Source organism: Callospermophilus lateralis, chromosome 4, assembly GCF_048772815.1.
Source record: "Callospermophilus lateralis isolate mCalLat2 chromosome 4, mCalLat2.hap1, whole genome shotgun sequence".
Taxonomy (NCBI): Eukaryota; Metazoa; Chordata; class Mammalia; order Rodentia; family Sciuridae; genus Callospermophilus; species Callospermophilus lateralis.
Window position 1 is genome coordinate 39,539,827 of NC_135308.1, and position 19,487 is coordinate 39,559,313.

General features: G+C 37.1%; 1 protein-coding gene across 2 annotated transcripts in view; it reads left to right on the forward strand.

The window, feature by feature from the left end:
• Positions 1 to 15,659, forward strand: part of Asah1 (N-acylsphingosine amidohydrolase 1) — a 36,948-nt gene extending 21,289 nt beyond the window's left edge. For both annotated transcript variants that reach the window (XM_076852428.1, XM_076852429.1), the window contains 12 exons: positions 2,200 to 2,290; positions 2,799 to 2,885; positions 5,990 to 6,068; positions 9,116 to 9,190; positions 10,027 to 10,072; positions 10,591 to 10,735; positions 11,266 to 11,320; positions 11,450 to 11,531; positions 12,379 to 12,510; positions 12,618 to 12,741; positions 13,169 to 13,225; positions 14,604 to 15,659. In XM_076852428.1, coding sequence (XP_076708543.1) covers positions 2,200 to 2,290; positions 2,799 to 2,885; positions 5,990 to 6,068; positions 9,116 to 9,190; positions 10,027 to 10,072; positions 10,591 to 10,735; positions 11,266 to 11,320; positions 11,450 to 11,531; positions 12,379 to 12,510; positions 12,618 to 12,741; positions 13,169 to 13,225; positions 14,604 to 14,693 — 1,063 coding nt within the window. In that variant the 3' untranslated portion in view covers positions 14,694 to 15,659. The remainder of the gene's footprint in view (positions 1 to 2,199; positions 2,291 to 2,798; positions 2,886 to 5,989; positions 6,069 to 9,115; positions 9,191 to 10,026; positions 10,073 to 10,590; positions 10,736 to 11,265; positions 11,321 to 11,449; positions 11,532 to 12,378; positions 12,511 to 12,617; positions 12,742 to 13,168; positions 13,226 to 14,603) is intronic.
• Positions 15,660 to 19,487: the final 3,828 nt, after the last annotated feature.

A 19,487-nucleotide genomic window follows, 5' to 3' on the forward strand; every position in this document is an offset into this window, starting at 1 on the left:
CCTGCTCATCTAGCCTGACCAGTCATATCAATGCAGAGATCGAAGAATGACAGCCAGATCACCACTGTATCCATCTGAATCCCATTAAGCATTTTTTTGGTACTGATCACTGGTGCTTTAGCATCTGCTCCCTTATTTGTGTGTATGTGCTGTGTCATTTGGACTAGTTTCCAAACCACCTGGGGATCCTTGTGGGTTTAGGCAATATGATTAAGGTTATGATGACCTCGACTAAGTCTCAAAAACAATTAAATGATGTTTATTGTTTGTGGTAACATAGGAGAATATACTACAGTGATTACTATTGATTGAGCACCAATGTTGCTATATGTTCTTTGCATATTTCATGTAATCATCTTTACCCTCATAAGGTAGATACTCTTTTATTTTTATAGGAAATTGAAAAGCAAATGCTAAATACTGAGATAATTTAGAAAAATATTTAATGAGAAGTAAAATGTGGGATGATGTTAAACTTAAGTTATTAAAATAATTGTAGCTAATCAGATTTACAGTTCTCTCAAAAAAATTGTGATTAGTAGAGATTTTATTATAAAGGTTTCTGAGATCTCACCATCCCCACAAAAATCCCCTCCTATGATGAGCTCCTTCCTCCTTTTCTTTCTGAAATTGTTGAACCTATTCAGGACTCTAGTCTGAGAAAGAATCAGGGGTTTATGGAAAGTATGGGGACATGATTTGGGCTTTGTTGGATGTTATAAGGGGAAAAAGAGTTGATTGGGTTCCTATGTGGAAAACACATATCCTATGGCACTGCCATCAACATGGGCCACCAATGTATCATTGCTACTAGGCATGAAATCCAAATGCATGCTTGGGGGAAAGGGGAGGTTGGTAATATTTGCCCATAATAGAGGTAAGAGATTATTGAACTGTGGAACAGAATTTTACATATGAAATTATGGCCAATTAGAAAGGAATTTATTTGTTATAATGAAAGCCTTTTTCAAGGATTTGAGTATTATAGTATTTCACGTAGATATCACCTCTTTAAGGAAATGGGGAACTTGAAAATGCTTTGAGAAGAACGAAATTTATTCATTGCTATTTTGTTTAAATCTATGTTTCCAAAATTGAATATGCTTCTCTTTCTTATCTAAGTCACAACATAAATGACTTCTGGTTAAGAGTTTCATAAAACTTTATACATATACCAGAACCCTACATATGCAGCATTATTTAGAGCATGAAGTGTTCATGATGGTACAGGTATACATAGAAGCACAGTAAATGACCTTTAGGAAATAACCCATCACCTGCTATAGATGTTAGTCCAGAAAACATTTTAATTTAAGAACCTGATAACATTGCAGCATACACCAGAATACACCCTACCTTTCTCTGGAATAGAGCTTAAGGCTATACCTAAAATCCATTGATTGAATGATGGGTATTTTTAGGTATAGCCTTAAGCTGATAAATCACTGAATAGCACACCCTCAGCAACTATTTGAGTTTGGTAAAAAGTGCCAGAAAATTATGTTTCTGTAACAGCAGAGGTAGGTATAGAATTCATCCACCAGAAATCCAGCCTAGCTCCATAAATAAGGGAGTGGACATTGCTATATCCTCATAATAGAAATTGCTGTATGTAATAAGTTTAAGAGTAGGATATTGGAGAATTGAATAGTGCTTAAACTTGCACTTGGTACAGAGGGATGCCAACTGAGGAAGGTTTGGCTGGAAGAATTGTGAAGTTTCTTGAAGCCATTTATGGGAAGCTAATTTTTCTTGCAGCTCTGGGGCTTCAGAGATGACCTCACTGAACCATCATTCAAGGTTCAGTGATTTGGCAATAGTGTCAGACAATTGGAGATGAGTGCAGGCCTAGACTAAATCTTTGCAGATATTTAGGAAGGAAAAAGGATAGGTATTTTCTGTCAGTAATATTTAGGTTATAGCTTTTGAGCTCCAATTAATTCTTTCACAAAGCAATAAGTTACATTAAACTTCCAGAATGTATAATTCTACTTCAAGACTTCTGAGACTACTTAAAATTGTGCAATAGAAGGCAGAAGCAATGGGTGGAAACTGCACTTTCTTTGAAAATTTTGAATTGAGTAGCTAACTTCTATACAGTTATTAGAATATGTGTATAGTATATCCTTGTAAATGTAGTTATCTAACCTCTTCAGAAACCACTGTCAACATTTCAAGATGGTACACCTCTTTTTACAGCTATAGAGGACCGGTTCCGTGGTACACCATAAATCTTGACTTACCACCCTACAAAAGATGGCATGAATTAATGACTGAAAAGGCATCAACGGTATGTTATGATTCTTAAATCTTCCTGATTTTACTGAATTTAACTGTTTTTATAAAAGAACACTTAATGAAATCACCTACCAAATAGTTTCAAAGTTTGCTTTTGATACTTGCAGAGAAGATGCCATTCCTCTATAATTGCTTTTTTCCTTTGCATCATTTTTCTTCATAGTCTAAATAATTAAGAAGCAAATATCATTTTAAAAGATAAAATTGTGGGGGCTGGGGCTGTAGCTCAGTGGTAGAGCATTTGCGTCGCATGTGTAAGGCACTGGGTTCCATCCTCAGCACCACATAAAAATAAATAAATAAATATATTGTGTCCATCTACAACTAAAAAATATGCTTAAAAAAGATAAAATATGTTAGTATATTGATTGAAATTATTTTCAAGTAACACTTTAATTTTGCTCTACTTGAGTAAGTCAAAAGTAATGCATTTGTTTTTGTTATACCAATATTAATCTAAATTCAGCACTTCTTCAGTTTTTAAATATTTTCTTTTTCAGTTAAAGATTTTAGTGAATTATATGAAGAATGTAGTAAATTCATTTGTGCCAAGTGGAAAAATTGTACAGCTGGTGGATCAAAAGCTGGTAAGAAACATTTCCCATGATGAATTTTAAGCACATACATATATACACAGAATCCAGAAAATGCTCAGGATTTATTTGAAGGTATAAATCAACCACATCTTCTCAGGAATTTGGGACATATTTGCATTTATTGTAGATTCTGTCAAAACTTAAGAGATTTTAAATTCTGGGCATTGGTAATATTAGAGTAACAAGACACAAAGCATGGCAATTGGACAGTTAACTGCTCTTTGTTTTTTAACAGTATAGACTATTTTACAGAGCAATGGGCAAATACATGGATTTCCTCTGGGATTGTGGAATTAATTTGTTGCCCTTATACTTAGGTTTGTAAGTTCACATTTCAAAGCTTGGTTTGTGCCAGAGGTGTGACTCAGAGGTTGGATGTCATGCTCAGTTTGCGTAAAGGCCTAGGTTTGATCCCCAGCAACAAAAAAAGAAAGAAAATTAGATTTAGAAAAATAAAATATTCTGCCTGAGTATAACAGGATACCTAGAGATTTCTTTTAGAAATGACCAAATGACCCCTTCAACCCAGCCCTGTCTCCTGTGGAGTCCCTCAGTAGCTGTGATCCTCGAAACTCAACTGGGTTGAGTGTTTCATGTGGTAATGCCGTCACCAAACCTCTTCATTTCCTCCTGGTCATGCAGGAATACCCCATTTCTTAGCCTCTTTATCATTTAGATGGAACCAGTAGAAGAATATCTAGGGCCCTCTAGAACCTCCAAAGATATCCTCATTGCCTTCTTTAGTCTTTTTCTTTTCAGGGGCGGGGTACCAGGGATTGAACTCAGGGACCCGAGCCACATCTCCAGCCCTATTTTGTATTTTATTTAGAGACAGGGTCTCACTGAGTTGCTTAGTGCCTCGCTTTTGCTGAGGCTAGCTTTGAACTCTTGATCCTCCTGCCTCAGCCTCCCGAGCTGCTGGGATTACAGGCATGTGCCACCATGCCTGGGTAACCTCCTTTAGTCTTTACTGAAGGGTATGGAGGGCTGGAGGAGGATTTCCATGCCCTTGGCAGATTTGGGGCACTAGTAATAATTTTTTGTTTTGGCTACATGCCTGGCTTCTATCTGTAAAATGCTGGTAATGCTCCCTCAGCTATGACACCAAAAGTGTCAGGAGACTTACAAAATTTCTCCTGCAGGGCAGAACTGTCCTGGTTGGAAATCACTGTCCTAGAGGCTGGCTGATCTGGGCACCTCCTCTGTGGAACACTGGCACCTGCCAGTCACCAATCCTGTTATCTTGTATTCTTAACTTTTGGTTCAGGCTCTCCTTTATGTTCATGCTTACTTACTATACTTCTCCAAAATGAAAGTTGCCAAAAGCAAAGGAAGAATGCCCCCCCATACCCCATATGCCCTAAGTTCCCCTCTACTCTGAATGGTGGGGGTGGGCAGCATTGCACAGTGTTCTGGTACCATGCTTTAGATCAGACATTGGGTTTTAAGTCTGTATCAGTCATGCACCTATGAAACTTCTGTTTCCTTATTAGAATGATATTTACTAATAATACACATTTTATATGGTAGTTGTGAGGATTAAATGACATACTCTACGCAAAGCATTGTGCTTGGATGTAATAAATGTTTAATCAATGTTCTTGAAGTCACATTTGTGAAATTGGCCAGAACATTCCACTCATACAATGCTTTGAATTAATAGGGAAAAAAATAATATGCTTAGTTAAGACACATTACCTAGTTAGTTTAAAAAAATAATACTTTTGAATTTTAAGCATATTATCTTAGCAAAAGGCTGTGAACTTAAATTGTAATCTTGGTATTAGTAAGTAGTTGCAGTTGAGAATAAAAGTATGATGTGGGGCTGGGATGTGGCTCAAGTGGTAGCTTGCTCGCTTAGAATGCATGAGGCACTGGGTTTGATTCTCAGCACCACATAAAAATAAAATAAAGATATTGTGTCCACCTAAAACTAAAAAAATAAATAAGTATTTTTTTTAAAAAGTATGATGTGTATACCACTGATTTTGCTCGTATCTGTTGTTCACTAACATCAAGTTAATGTTTCTTAACTCAAGATTTAACCATCAAAGCTGGGTGTGATGGCATAGGCCTATAATCCCAGAGGCTTGGGAGGCCGAGGCAGGAGTATCACCTGTTCAAAGCCAACCTCAGCAACTTAGCAAGACCCTGTCTCCAATATAATATTTTTAGGAAAATGGCTGGGGATGTAGTTCAGTGGTTAAGTGCCCTGGGTTCAATCCCTGGTACCAATAAATAAATAAATAAATAAATAAATAAAGTAAATAAAAACATAAAGTAAACAATTATAAATTACAATAAAAGTGTAATTTATATAATTTTCTGACTTTGTTAATAGCTCTCTTCCCATAATGTTTTTTTAATAATGTTTTATTTGTTTTAATTAGTTATACCAAGTACAACAAACAGGAATTGCCCAGTTTTGTATTTCTCATTAATTTTCCAGCTATAGTTTAATTTTATTTTGTAATGTCAGCTTTAAGAAACTTAACTGAACTTAAGTAAAAATTATGTTACATAATAAAACTATCAAATAATGCCAACATTAAAAAAAAGATTATCCATCAACCATGACAAAGTGTTTTATAAATAAATAGAATAGTTCATGTCTGTTGTTGTGGGAATGTGGTGTGTGCCAATGGCTAGAGGGTGAATTTGAGCAGAGATAAAGAGTGCTTGTTGAAATGTTTTTGGATTGTGGGTCATGTTGGTTCATCCACGTGGAATTTTTCCAGTTCCTTTGCTCTGGAAAATGGGGAAAGGATCAGGCAAAAAAAAAAAAAAAAAAAAAACAACCTGAGAATCATGGGTCTCTGTTTAGAGGCCCAACATTTTCTGTTACATAAAAGTTTTTAGACTACATGATGGAAAAATGCCTAGCTGTGGATGTAGCTGGGTGATAGAGTACTCCTGTACTCCTGTGTTCAATCCCCAGTACAGATTGAAAGGAAAAATAAAAAAGCTTTAAGAAACTCATATCACTTATTGTGGTAAGAGTATCTGGACAACAAAGTATATATCAAAGAACCAGATCTCAAAAATCTCAAAAGCATACGCTTAGGTTAAATGACTGTTAATGTATTTATTTTCAGCCTGGTCTCCTTGACAATCTTTCTGGTCCTTTTGAAGAGGAAATGAAGGGGATTGCAGATGTTACTGAAATACCTTTAGGTAAATTTTACTTTGCAATGTATAAAACATTTAATAAATAATATATTTCTACTTAGGTATGATATACATATAGTAAAATTCACAGGTCTTAAGTATACATCTCAATGAAGTTTTAAAAACTCATCCATGCGAAGTCACAAATCAGACCAAAAAACAGAAAATTACAGCACTCCAGAATGCTCTATCATGCCCCTTTGTAGAATATAACCTCCTCAGATGAGCATTCTTCTGACTTCACCATAGATTAGTTTTACCTTTTCTTGAACTTTTTAAAAATAGAACTGAACATTTGAACTGTTGTATGCGGTTTCATGCACAGGTAGTGTGCTGCTATATGAGTAGAATATTGTGAATATTAATATTTTGAATACTACGAATAAAGCAAGTATGGACATTCTTGTGACTGTCTTTTAATGGACATATGTACTAATTTCTTTTGGATATATACCTACTAAGTAAACTTTTAGGTTAAAGAATAGCTGTATAATTTCAGATTCTGCAAAACAGTGTTGTAATGTGATTGTATCGACTGACAGCGTAATATGAAAATTTTATTTTTTCTGCTTGATACAAGTCCACTTGATACTTCTCCACTTGGTAGTGTCATTTATATTTGAGCTACTTCTTTGAAGGTCATGATAACCCATTTTAGTTTAAATGTGCATTTTCCCTGCTGACTGAGATTATTACTTTCAGTTTGTTGACCTTTTTCTTATGTCTTTGTTTCTTTGTTTTCGGGAAAAGTAAAGTGTGTGTCAAGGTCTTTTCCCCATTTTTTTCCTTTTTTAAAAAATTTATTTATTTTAATTCCTTGTATATGGCAGCAGAATGCATTTCAATTCATAGTACACATATGGAGTACAATTTTTCATGTCTCTGTACACAAAGTAGAGTCACATCATTTGTGTCTTCATACATGTACTTGGGGTAATAATGTCCATCTCATTCCACTGTCTTTCCTACCCTCATGTCCCCTTCCTCTCTGTCCCCTTTGCCCTATCTAAAGTTCCTTCATTCCTTCCATGTTCCCCCATTCCTATTATGGATCACCATCCTCATATCAAAGAAAACATTCAGCATTCATTTTTTTGGGATTGGCCTATTCACTTAGCATAATATTCTTCATCTCAATCTATTTATTTGCAAATGCCATGATTTTATTCTCTTTTAATGCTGAATAATATTCCATTGTGTATATATACCACAGCTTCTTTATCCATTCGTCTACTGAAGGGCATCGAGGTTGGTTCCACAGTTTAGCTACTGTGAATTGTGCTGCTATAAATACTGATGCGGCTGCATGACTATAGTATGCTGTTTTTAAGTCCTTTGGGTATAAGCCAAGGAGTGGGATAGGTTGGTCAAATAGTGGTTCCATTCCAAGTTATTTTCCAAGGAATCTCCTTACTGCTTTCCATATTTGTAGCACCAGTTTGCAGACCCACCAGTAATGTATGAGGTGCCTTTCTCCCCACATCCTCACCAACACTTATTATTGTTTTTATTCTTAATAGCTGCCATTATGACTGAAGTGAGATGAAATCTTAGTTTTGGTTTGCATTTCTCTAATTACTAGAGATGTTGAACATTTGTTCATATATTTGTTGATTGATTGTATATCCTTTCCTGAGAAGTGTCTGTTCAGTTCCTTGGCCCATTTATTGATTGGATTATTTGGTTTTTTGTGTTAAGAGTTTTGTATTTTTTATATATCCTAGAGATTAGTGCTCTATCTAATGTGCAAATGGTAAAAATTAGGCTCTGTATTCACCACACTGATTGTTTCTTTTTCTGAGAAAGAGCTTTTTAGTTTGAATCTATCCCATTTATTGATTCTTGATTTAATTTTTTGCACTACAAGAGTCTTATTAAGGAAGTCGGGGCCTAATCTGACATGATGAGGATTTGGGCCTACTTTTTCTTCTATTAGGTGTAGAATCTCTAGTTTAATTCCAACGACCTTGATCCACTTGGAGTTGAGTGCATGGTGAGAGATAGGGGCTTAATTTCATTTTGTTGCATATGGGTTTCCAGTTTTCCCATTTGTTGAAGAAGCTATCCTCAATATATGTTTTTGGCACCTTTGTCTAATATGAGATAACTGTCTTTATGTGGGCTTGTCTCTGTGTCCTCTATTCGGTACCATTGGTCTACAAGTCTATTTTGGTGGCAGTACATGTTGTTTTTGTTACTATTGCTCTGTAGTATAGTTTTAGTTTTGGTATAGTGATGCCATCTTCTTCAATCTTGGAATGGAAATAACAAATATTGGATTGGGGTGACAAACATATTACACTTAGTATCTTAACATTGAGTAGAATAAAGAACATTAAATAGACAAAGTATATTGTACATCTTTGGTTTGAATGTTAAGTGGCATACCATTTTGGAAAAATATTCAAAAAATAAAATATTGTACAATGGACTTTCTCGGTAGCTCTGAACTCATTAATAGTTCTTGGCTGTCCTTTCTCACTGTAGAGATTTTAGTCACACTCTAATAAATCTGAGCAAAATACATTTTCAGCATACAAACAAGAGCTAAATGAATCACATTATCATATTTGAGTTCCCCAAAGAAAATAAAAAATGATGCATGCCATATATTGTTTAAAATTTTGGACACTATGATGTGACATAATTCCAGCATGCCTAGAACTTGAACTCATGAAATAGTTCCCTCTTTGAGGACTTGTTTTATTGTCATTCTAGAGAGTCCAGGTGGGGGAGGGCAGTAGCCCACCAGCCAGGTGATCAGGTACACAAGGATTAATTAGCTGGCAGCATTGAAATGCACCAAAGTGTGCCACATATTCGTCGCACGCGTGCACGCGCATGCGCGCACACACACACACAGAGTGAAGATGGTAAAACTTTTCTTAAAATACATTTTTTGAGGCTGGGGGTATAGCTCAGTGGTAGAGTGCATGCTTATCATAAGTCAGTCCCTCAGTTATACTCCCAGAACCACAAAAAGCAAAACAAATTTTCCTTATGTTGTCATGGTTCTATGTATTAACAAAGTTTCTTCCTTTTTTTCCTCATAGGAGAAATTATTTCATTCAACATTTTTTATGAATTTTTTACCATTTGTACCTCAATAATAACTGAAGACAAAGAAGGTAAATATATGCTGAGAGAAGGTGGACAAAACAGAGTACCATGGAAATGAAAAATTAGAACTTTCTAAACCTAGGTTTGCTATATTCATCCTGTGTATATTATATGCAGTGACTTTTCACAAGTGCAATGAAGATTAGCCTCCCTTTAAGACCACTATAATGCCTAATGCCTATTATAGATTAATTCAGGTGTGCAAAAAACTTGAAAAAACTGTTTCAGAACTAGAAACATTCTTCCTTTCCTCACAGACTACTTATGTCCCTCTAGACATACGTTATCTTCATACACGTAATGACATGTAGTTTTCTGGAGGCACAGGTAGACGTTGTTTCCAGTCAAGGGATCCCATGTATAGCAGCCTCACTTTCTCATACTTTTCCTGGATGTTCCCCAGGGTACAAGAAACAAGATGACTTGCCCTGATTCACCCTCATTTTTGACCTACATTCTGGATATAAATCTGCCTACACCTAAACCCTTCAGGTGTCCACTGTAGGTGTTAGTCCCCGAAGGGAAGCACTGGGTAAATCACATTAGTTGAGGTTAAGACATCTGTGTCTTGGTAGTGGACCAAAGAATGACCATTGATCCTATTTTGTAAAGGTACTCTGATCTTACCTAGAACCCTGAGCTCTCAGATTTTATAGGAGTCCTTGCCAATGTGACAGTAACACTAGTTTGATCTTGTTACGGCTGTCATGCTGTTTCTTAATTCTTATGGTTAGATAGAACAGTTGTGAATGTAATTTAACAAAATGAAGAATTCAGCTGTGATTTATAATCAGTTGAACTTTGTTAACTGCTACTGTATGTCATTCTGCTTCCTTTTAAATAGGTCATCTACTCCATGGAAGAAACATGGATTTTGGAGTATTTCTTGGGTAAGCAAGGAATATCATATGTATCATTTCTTAAGAGTAGATTGTATTACCTCTGATGAAAAGTTAAGTCCCAAATCATGTCAAAATGACCATAAGTGAAGATAACTGGATTCCTTAGTATCCAGACAAGATGGCACACTTATTCCATTTAGAGTTTGTTTCTGAGAAGTTGCACATGGTGAGCTGAAACTTGGACCATACTTGAAGACCACAGATGCATGCCTCATTTATTGCTCAGGAGGAAGAGGTGCACTCTTCTGTATCTGTCCTCTTGACCTTTCTGAAAGGGTCAAGGTAATTTGATGCCTAACTTTGAATCTGGGGTTCACTTTGTACAATCTGTAATATTGGGAGAGTTATTCAACTTGTGAATAAGACCACCTATACTGTAAAGTTCTGTTAGTATTGCTCATTAGTTATTAGGGAGATAAAGTGCATTGTGTAATGCCTGGCTCTCATCATATTCAACATTATTATCATCATTGTTCTTAAATGTCACCAAAATTTGTCTTTTGTAGGTGGAATGTGAATAATAATACCTGGGTAGTAACTGAGGAACTGAAACCTTTAACAGTGAATTTGGACTTCCAGAGAAACAATAAAACTGTCTTCAAGGCTACAAGCTTTGCTGGCTACGTGGGCATGTTAACAGGATTCAAACCTGTAAGGAATCTATTGTTACGTAATTTTACAGGTAGCTTTTGTGTTCTGATTTTACTATCTATGAAGGGTAGAGTCCAAGAAAACAAGCTCAACTTCATCCACTTGTACTTCTTGTCACTTTTATTGGTGTAAGATCAAGTGGCAGATAAGAAAATGGTTTCTGAGCGTGTCATAGATTAAAGAGCATGTGACCAGGTATCAGGGGCTGGGAGTCAAAATCTGTGATAGGGTCTGGGACTCTGCTACTTTATCGAGCTAGGCATAAATTCTTTCTGTCCAAAAAGTGTAGCCAACAATGTCCCACCTAACTTATCTCACATTCTAGGTGTGAAATGCTTCCAACTAAAAAAAAAAAAAGAAAAAGAAAAGTAAAAGTCTTGCTAAGTTAAGGTGGAAATTATCATGATTTTGGTTTCTCTTAGGATTTCCCATTACTCAATCCAGGCACTTATATACCATTGTAATATATAGATAGGGTCTTAAAGAAGATGGTTGAAGTTTCTGACCATATCATTTTGTCTTTTTCTTAGGGGCTATTTAGTCTTACACTAAATGAACGTTTTAGTATGAATGGCGGTTATATTGGTAAGTAGAGTGTTCAGAGTGTAATGGGAATTTCTCAGCCATTTTAAGACAAATTATGGTCTGTGCCTTCTAGTTAAATACTCTTAACCCTCTTTCATGTCCTTTGACACTATGTTTGATCTCTTCCAGGTATCCTAGAATGGATTTTGGGAAAGAAAGATGCCATGTGGATAGGGTTTATCACTAGATCAGTTCTGGAAAATTCTACAAGGTAAAGTGATTGGTTGCTTTATTACTTAATATTTAGCTAATTTTAAGTTATTCATATTAAAATACAAAAACATTTCCTAAAATCTAGCATAATATCCATTGAGAAACTATTGCAGAATTTCTTTGGTGAGCCTTTGACACTTGAATTATTCATGTTTTCTTTGTGTTGTGTTTTATTTATAGCAAGGAATTGAGTTATTTAAAAATATTAGGGATATGGACACTATGAAGGGCACCTATGAATTTTTTTTTCTGGTACCAAAAATAAATCACCCTCCTACAAAAGAAAAATTGTATAATAAATTCTTCATTTAAATAGTAATACATATTAACCTAGAAGTTATTGTCTCCTGTGGTGGAGAAATTTTATAATAGCAGAACTGCCTTATCTTCAGCCCATATTGCAACCTAATGACTTAGAGTAAATGAGCATTGATCCTATTTTTAGTAGTTTATAGGGAATGAGTTAGTAGTCGTTTTTGATACTTCACTCCAATTTTTAATAGTCCTAACTTTCAAGGTTTCTTTTTACTCCCTATCTTCTATATTGTAATTATAACACCATTTCCCTGCCTTCTGGTGCTGAATCAAAGGCATAGATGGTAAGGCTGGAGGGTGATCTCTGGAGGCCATTTCATTTCTCCTGCAAATTAAAGGGACCTTTCAAACTTCCCAATTCAGCATTTTACCATGTAGAGCGATCGTTCCTTCCCAGAACCACTGCTTACCATCCTGTTTTTTAAAAAAAGGTTCCTTCTATATTTGTTAGTTCTCTAAGTTTTCACAGAACTCAAATATTTCCATTCAACTAAAGATGTTTCCTGATTTTAAAAAATGTTTCTATTTAGTTATGAAGAAGCCAAGAATATACTGACCAAGACCAAGTTATTGGCCCCAGCATACTTTATCCTGGGAGGTAACCAGTCTGGGGAAGGTTGTGTGATTACACGAGAAAGAAAAGACTCTTTGGATGTATATGAGTAAGTACCTTTCTTAAAGCAAAATATGTAGAAACCACAGCCTAGATTGACATATGTACAAGTTTAAGGCATGAAGCCTAAGAGAGAATCTCTCTTTTTGTTTCTAGACTTGATCCTAAGAATGGTAGATGGTATGTGGTACAGACGAATTATGACCGATGGAAAAGCCCCTTCTTCCTTGATGACCGCAGAACTCCTACGAAGATGTGTCTGAACCGCACAACACAGGAGGTATGTTTGCATTGCCATGGATAGAAACTGTCTCCATTAAGGATTATCTTAGTTGTGGCATTTTTCTTTGGTCTTATATTATTCAGTATCTCTGGATGGTCCCCACTCAGTTTTTGTTTTGTTATTTTAACTTAAAAGAACAACATTTTGCTGTACTTTCCCTGTCTTGCCCTAATGCTGGATACCATTTTGTGAAGTTAAATAAAAAACAGGGAAGAATTTTAAAAGGGGAGGAAGAAAGAGGAAAAAGAAAAGCAGTATACTATAACTGTCACCTCTGTTTCTAGCAGTGACCCCCAAGGTAAGTCCCTTGAGGGAGGCTGAGTGAAGAATCACTTGGTTTCTATTGACCCATTTGTGTGGATAGAATGCTGCTGATCAACACGTGTGTTTAATTTGCTGAACAAAAACTGTTCTTATGTCCTAGAATCTCTCCTTTTCGACCTTATATGATGTCCTGTCAACAAAGCCTGTCCTCAACAAGGTATTTTAAAATATATACATATATAATTACTTCTAGGGAAAGAATATGGGCTTATACTTTATCTTCCCTTTATCTTGGATCACTTCAAGCCTAGCAGTTATGTTCGGCTTATGGCTGATTTTTAAAAGACATCATTTATATGGCTGTAAGCATAACTTTCGGAATATGCTAAAGAAGTTCATCATTGTGGCTTAGTATTCAAATTGGCCATGAGTATTGTTTCCAGCTTTATTTACCTGACATTTCAGTTAGGTCTTGCACATTTCAGTTAGGTGCTAGACCTAACTGAAATGTCAGGTAAATAAATGACTTTTTCCTGTCATAAGTCTTGTGGTAGACTCTACAACCAGCACCTAAAATTCGACAAAAGTAAGTCTGAAGTCCATTTTCAGACTGAGCTGTGTGTCCTGGTGGAGTTTTGTTTCCCCTGAACTTTATTGCATTACTTTCCCCCCACGCGTAATTGAAAAAAATAACAAGTTTGCTAGCCATCCAGTTTGCTAGAATCATTCCTTTTGTGTTCTATACATGACCATCCCACACTTTCTTTCTCCGGCAGGGAATGTAGCCCAGTGAGAGAGCACTTGCTAGAATGTGCAAGGCCCTGGGTCTGAACCCTAGTGCTGCAAAAAACAGAAAAAGCAAAGAAAAAACAAAAGTACATGATCCTTTTGTTCTTTCTCTTATTTCACTGGTCCTTTGCCCACCTCTCCTAAAATAAACATGCTTCCATTATCTCTGCCCAAACAAATGCCACTTATCCTTCAGCATTTGGCTTAAAACCTGGCTCCTGCAGGAAGCCTTCCTTGAGCTCCCTGACCCTGCTGTGCTTCTCATTTTGCCAGCATCAGATTCACGTGAGCTCACAGTGTGTTTTCCTGAGACACGTGGCCTGCTGTGTGGGCTTGGGTGTACGCTTGGTACTTTGAATATGTGCCTGTACTTTCCCCATTGTATTTGAAATGCTTTGAAGATAAGGATGGCCAAAGTTAAACTGTTGATACTCTGCAGTGTATTTCCAGGGTTTGTATGACTGCCACTTATACATTGAGGAGGGCCAAGTGAATCTGGAGTTTTGGTACCAAAGCAGTGTACTGCTTAGGAATAAGATCTTGTAAAGAACCAGAGATTCTCCCAAGCCTACTAATTAATATTCATGAGCTGGAATAATGGTTCTATTGATGTTGGTTGCTTGCTTTAATTATTTAATTAGGATATAATATTAACATGCTATATTACTGTGTAATAACATAATTATATGTTAATTGCTTTATAAAGTTATTTAATATTAAACAAATTCCTTAGGGACAGAAATGCTAACATGTCAGAACATTTTTGAATTGAAAATATCCTTAATGTAAAATAACTTTTCTTTCAGCTGACAGTATTCACAACTTTGATTGACGTTACCAAAGATCATTATGAAACTTACCTGCGGGATTGCCCAGACCCCTGTATAGGCTGGTGAGCACACATCTGGGCCTCAGAATTTGCTTTCCAAGATATGAAGATGCAGTGTCCAAACAGCTGACCACTGCAGCCATGTTGTCTCCTTTCAAAGACTAAGATTGAAAGCAGGTTCTCTTTGAGTCATGAGCTTATCCTTCTCAGTATGTTTATGATTAACAGAATATTTTTGCCATAATCATTGATTCTTCTTGTTTTAGGGTAAACTCAAGTAAAGTAAAACAGCTAGAATTTACCCAGTTTCATTTCACTTGGACATTTGGGGATGAGGATAAGCAATTAAACCATTGTAGGACCCAGCTCCATGGAATAAATCAAGATTCTCTGTGGGCATTTAATCCCAAATTCTTGTGTGAATATGAATAATGTAAAAGTAAACACTTCACATTATTCAGTTTTTCACTTTTATCTACATATTTGTATATTTTTCTGTGTAGCAGTATTTTCCTTCTGGTTCTAACAACTGCTATTAAAATCAATTGCCTTTGCTGTTTGTGACAGCAATTTCACTACATTTGATTGGGGGGGTGAGACAAACATTCAGTATTTCTTTTAATGAGCAATAAGTGACCTTTGACTCTGTAAATAGTACTTTTTGGGGTTCCTGAAGTAATCAGTTTGCAAGGCAGTCTTTTATATAAAGAAGTGTTCCCTTTTTCATAATCACACTACCTCCTAGTAACCCCAGGAAGTTGCTAACTTCAAAAACTGAGTCCCAGATTCTGTGAATTCATTAACATGTCAAAGACTTGAAATAAGAAACAAATTCATTATTTTAAATTCTCATAAGTATCATTCATTTAATAAACAAGTTTTTTGTTTGTTCTTCCAATCAATGTGTTTTTTAAGTTTTAGTAAAGTTATTAAAATATTTTCAAAAATTAATGTTTGTGAAAAGAGCTAATAAAAATTATTAATCTTCCTAACTTTCACAATTAACTGTGAAATATATGCCATTTGTGCAAAACTGTGTCCACTTCATTTTTTTATAATCTCAGTTGTATCATGATGCTCAGTACACAGACACTGGAAGTAGTGTCAGCAGTCATGCATGCAGACTGGGTGTACACGTACATGTTGGTTTGGGGTGGGGGTCATTATCAAGAAATACAAAATGAACCTAATATCTGACTTAAATAACAAGGGTTATGTAAGTGGGTTATTAAACGTATGACTAAATGGTCACAATCTTACATGATTAATACTTACCTCCGCTTAACTCCATAGTATCAACCCAGCGTGCAGGTGTCCAGAGGCAGCTCTTCCCCCAGACAGCAGGTGCTTCCACAAAACAATAGCAGTTCCAGGATTATTTAGAAAATCAAGAGGAAGTACAAGAGGATTTGTGTTAAACTAGGATTCTATTAATGGAAAGGAAAAAAAAAAAAAACTTCAAATGTTGATCCTCTTTTAAGAATGAAGTGAAGGAAACTTGATGTCTGTTTTTAATGTAGGTGCCTTTGATATGCATTTTAAACCAATCATTTCAGATTCTTTGGGAATAAGTCTAAGAGTTTAGAGGAAATACCTGGCATTAAAAATTTTAGTAGTATTGTTCAGTGGTACAGTGTTTACGAAATACTCTCTACACTATAAGCCTGTCTATGTTATGCTTTCTATAGGTACTTATGCATAACTAACTACACATGTGGAGTACAAAAGGATACCTGGGAGGATGTTTACCAAAATGCTCACCACAGTTTCCCCTGGACAGTAGTCAGTGCAATTTTAATTTTCAGAGGTCAGAACTTAGTAGCTATGGACTTGAGCATATGCATTAGAAAAACTGGATAAAATTAAGGTTCAGGTTGGAGCCAAACCTAGAATTTACCAGCCTAGTTTTAGGAGTATGATTTAAAACAGGGGTGACTCATACTACATTCCTTCATACATGTAGCTCCAGGATAACTCGCCTTAATAATAGCTACTGCTTGCCCAGAACTGTGTGTGTACCCGGGCTTCTCCTAGGGACAGCTTTACATGAGCTTTAGCTTCTTTAGTTTTCTCAACAAGTCCCCAAAGTATCTGAAGTCCGACTTGCTAGTGATGAAGTGAAATGAGTTGCTCAAAGCTGCATTAATATCATGGTGAGGGCTAGAACTGAGCCAGGTCTGTCCAGCTCTTGGCTGTTACGTTGACACTCTCATGCAGAACCTGATCACAAGTAGTTGTGCCATGGGAGACCCCCACTGGAGTGGAGTGCCCAAGCCATGGTGCTGAGTGTGCATCACTTGGGTTCTCTTCAAAACTTTTCCATAGAGGTTAGAAACCTTTGGGGCTAAGAATTGGTTCCAGTGTATTCATCTAACAGGTTATTTGTCTTTTCACTACCCCAAGTCTAAATTGTGTTCAGTTTGTGGGGAATCAAAGAACCTCTCCTTTTTGTGGTTATGAGCCAACACTCCATTAAAAAGAGCAGTTCTGGGCTAGGGTTGTGACTCAGTGGTAAAGGGCGCGCCTTGCATGTGTGAGGCACTGGGTTTGATCCTCAGCACCACATTAAAAATAAATAAATAAATAAAGGTATTGTGTCCATCTACAACTAAAAATATTTTTTAAAAAAGGGCAGTTCTGAATTTTTTTAATTGCTGAATGGAAAAGCTCAGGTGGTTACTGAAGTTAGTCCTTCAGAGTGTGAGGGATAAATTTTGTTAATTGGCGTAAATTTACAAAATATTTGCCAGCTTAGAATTATGTGTCAGACGTGGCCAGCAGGCCCTGGACTACTACATACTGGGCACTGGTCCTGTCAACAGGCCTAGGGAGGTGTAGCTGTTAACTACAGCTACATTAACCCAACAGGACTAGTGGCTGCAACTTCTGGAGAGTTGTTAGCCTACATGAAATCAGTTCTTTTGCCTGAGGGACTCCCTCCTTCTTAAATTGGGAAAGCAGTTTCCCACCCAGGTGCCACAGGGGAGATTGCTGTGTATTGAGCAATTTTCCATGGCATTTCTGCCTATTTTGTGACAGCTTTTATCCCAGACTATCTTTTCAAGGTGTTTGTCCAGGCAGAGAACAGATTGGTTTTCTTACTAGAATAATGAAGACCATTGTCTTCCTGCAGGGCATAGGTGGGACAAGCCGGCTAGTAGAGCAGCTCCTCTTATGTTTCGGGAGTTTTCTCAGCTATGGCATAGATCATCCAGTGTGCAACATCCACTTGGCCTGTTCCTCCATGTTACCTCCTTGGGGGACTTGCAGGGCGAGTGGAGCTGATATGATCTCAAGCCCGTGCTGCCTGGTGTTCCCATAGTAGTAAAGTCCCAGGAGCCTGCCAGCATCCATGAAGCTGTGGCAGGCCAGCTGGTTAGTTTACAAGCAGGGTAAGATCTCATATCCTCCATTCTTGGTAGTGCTGCCCTATTGGGCTACCAGTGTGTCCTATGATACCTTCATCCAGGGTCCTCCCATGGCATCTACCTCCTCCAGAGCTCCTTGGTGTAGAGGCACAAGCATAGTGGAATAGACTGCATCTCTCTGAGGTATCACCAGACTGGAGAAGGGGGGAAGGCATGAAGCAAGTTGGTGCAGATCACCAGCCTTGCAGACCAGGAGCAGCCTGGGCCAGTTGGGTTTTACCTACTTCAAATCCCCATAAAGATATCTAGCCACTTAGACCCCTTTTTTTTCCACCAGGACCCAAACCTGTCTTGGTGTCCCTGGTCTTCACTGATAGCAATAACATCCAGATACTGCTGCTCTGCTAGAAAGGCTGAGCGAGACCAATGTATGGTATGTAGCACCTGGCTTTCTGCAGATCTTATTGTCTAATGGACACGAGCCCATGCTCTAGCTGGAGAAGTTCATGTTCCCGGGACTTGGAGCCTAGCACACAGCACCATGCAGATGCTGGGGAGGCACAGAGGCAGTGTGGGTTCCTGGTGGATTCAGCTCCAGGCAGCACTCTGGACCTTTGTGGCTGACAGACCAAATTGAGGCACCTAAGCTGGCAGCCATGACTGTCCTAATGTGCTTTTTTGCAAAGTACAATGTGATTATTTTGGAATATTTATAAGAATATTTTGGATGGGTGTTTAATATTACATTTATCAGTGAAAGAATAAAAAGAGGTATTAGTCTTTAAATATAAATTCAACTTCTATAAATTCCATCACCCAATTATGCATACAAAATTGATCCTGAATGATTTTTAAAAATTTGATGAGATCATCATAAAGTTTTGATCAAGAATTTGTAGCAGGGGCTGGGGATGTGGCTCAAGTGGTAGCGCGCTCGCCTGGCATGCGTGCGGCCCGGTTTCGATTCTCAGCACCACGTACAAACAAAGATGTTGTGTCCACCGATAACTAAAAAATAAATATTAAAATTCTCTCTCTCTCTCTCTCTCCTCTCTCACTCTCTCTTTAAAAAAAAAGAATTTGTAGCAATTTCAAATATAAAATAGGCTATTAAAATGTGTTCAAAGTTAGGCCAAATGTTTTCTCTGATTAGTGGATTATGATCTATGATGGGGGGGTGCATGGGAAGAATGGAGGAACTTTGGATTGGGCAAAGGGGAGGGTGGGAAGGAGTTATGAAAATAGGAAAGATGGTGGAATGAAATGAACATCATTACCCTAGGTACATGTATGATTGCACAAATAGTGCGTCTCTATACCATGTACAACCAGAGAATTGAAATGTTGCACTCTGTGTACGATGAATTGAAATGCATTCTGCTGTCATGTACAACTAAGTAGAACAAATAAAAAAATTAAAAAGTAGTTTAAAAGACAAATGACTTGGGCTGGGGTTGTGGCTCAGTGGTAGAGAGATTGTCTAGCATGTGTAA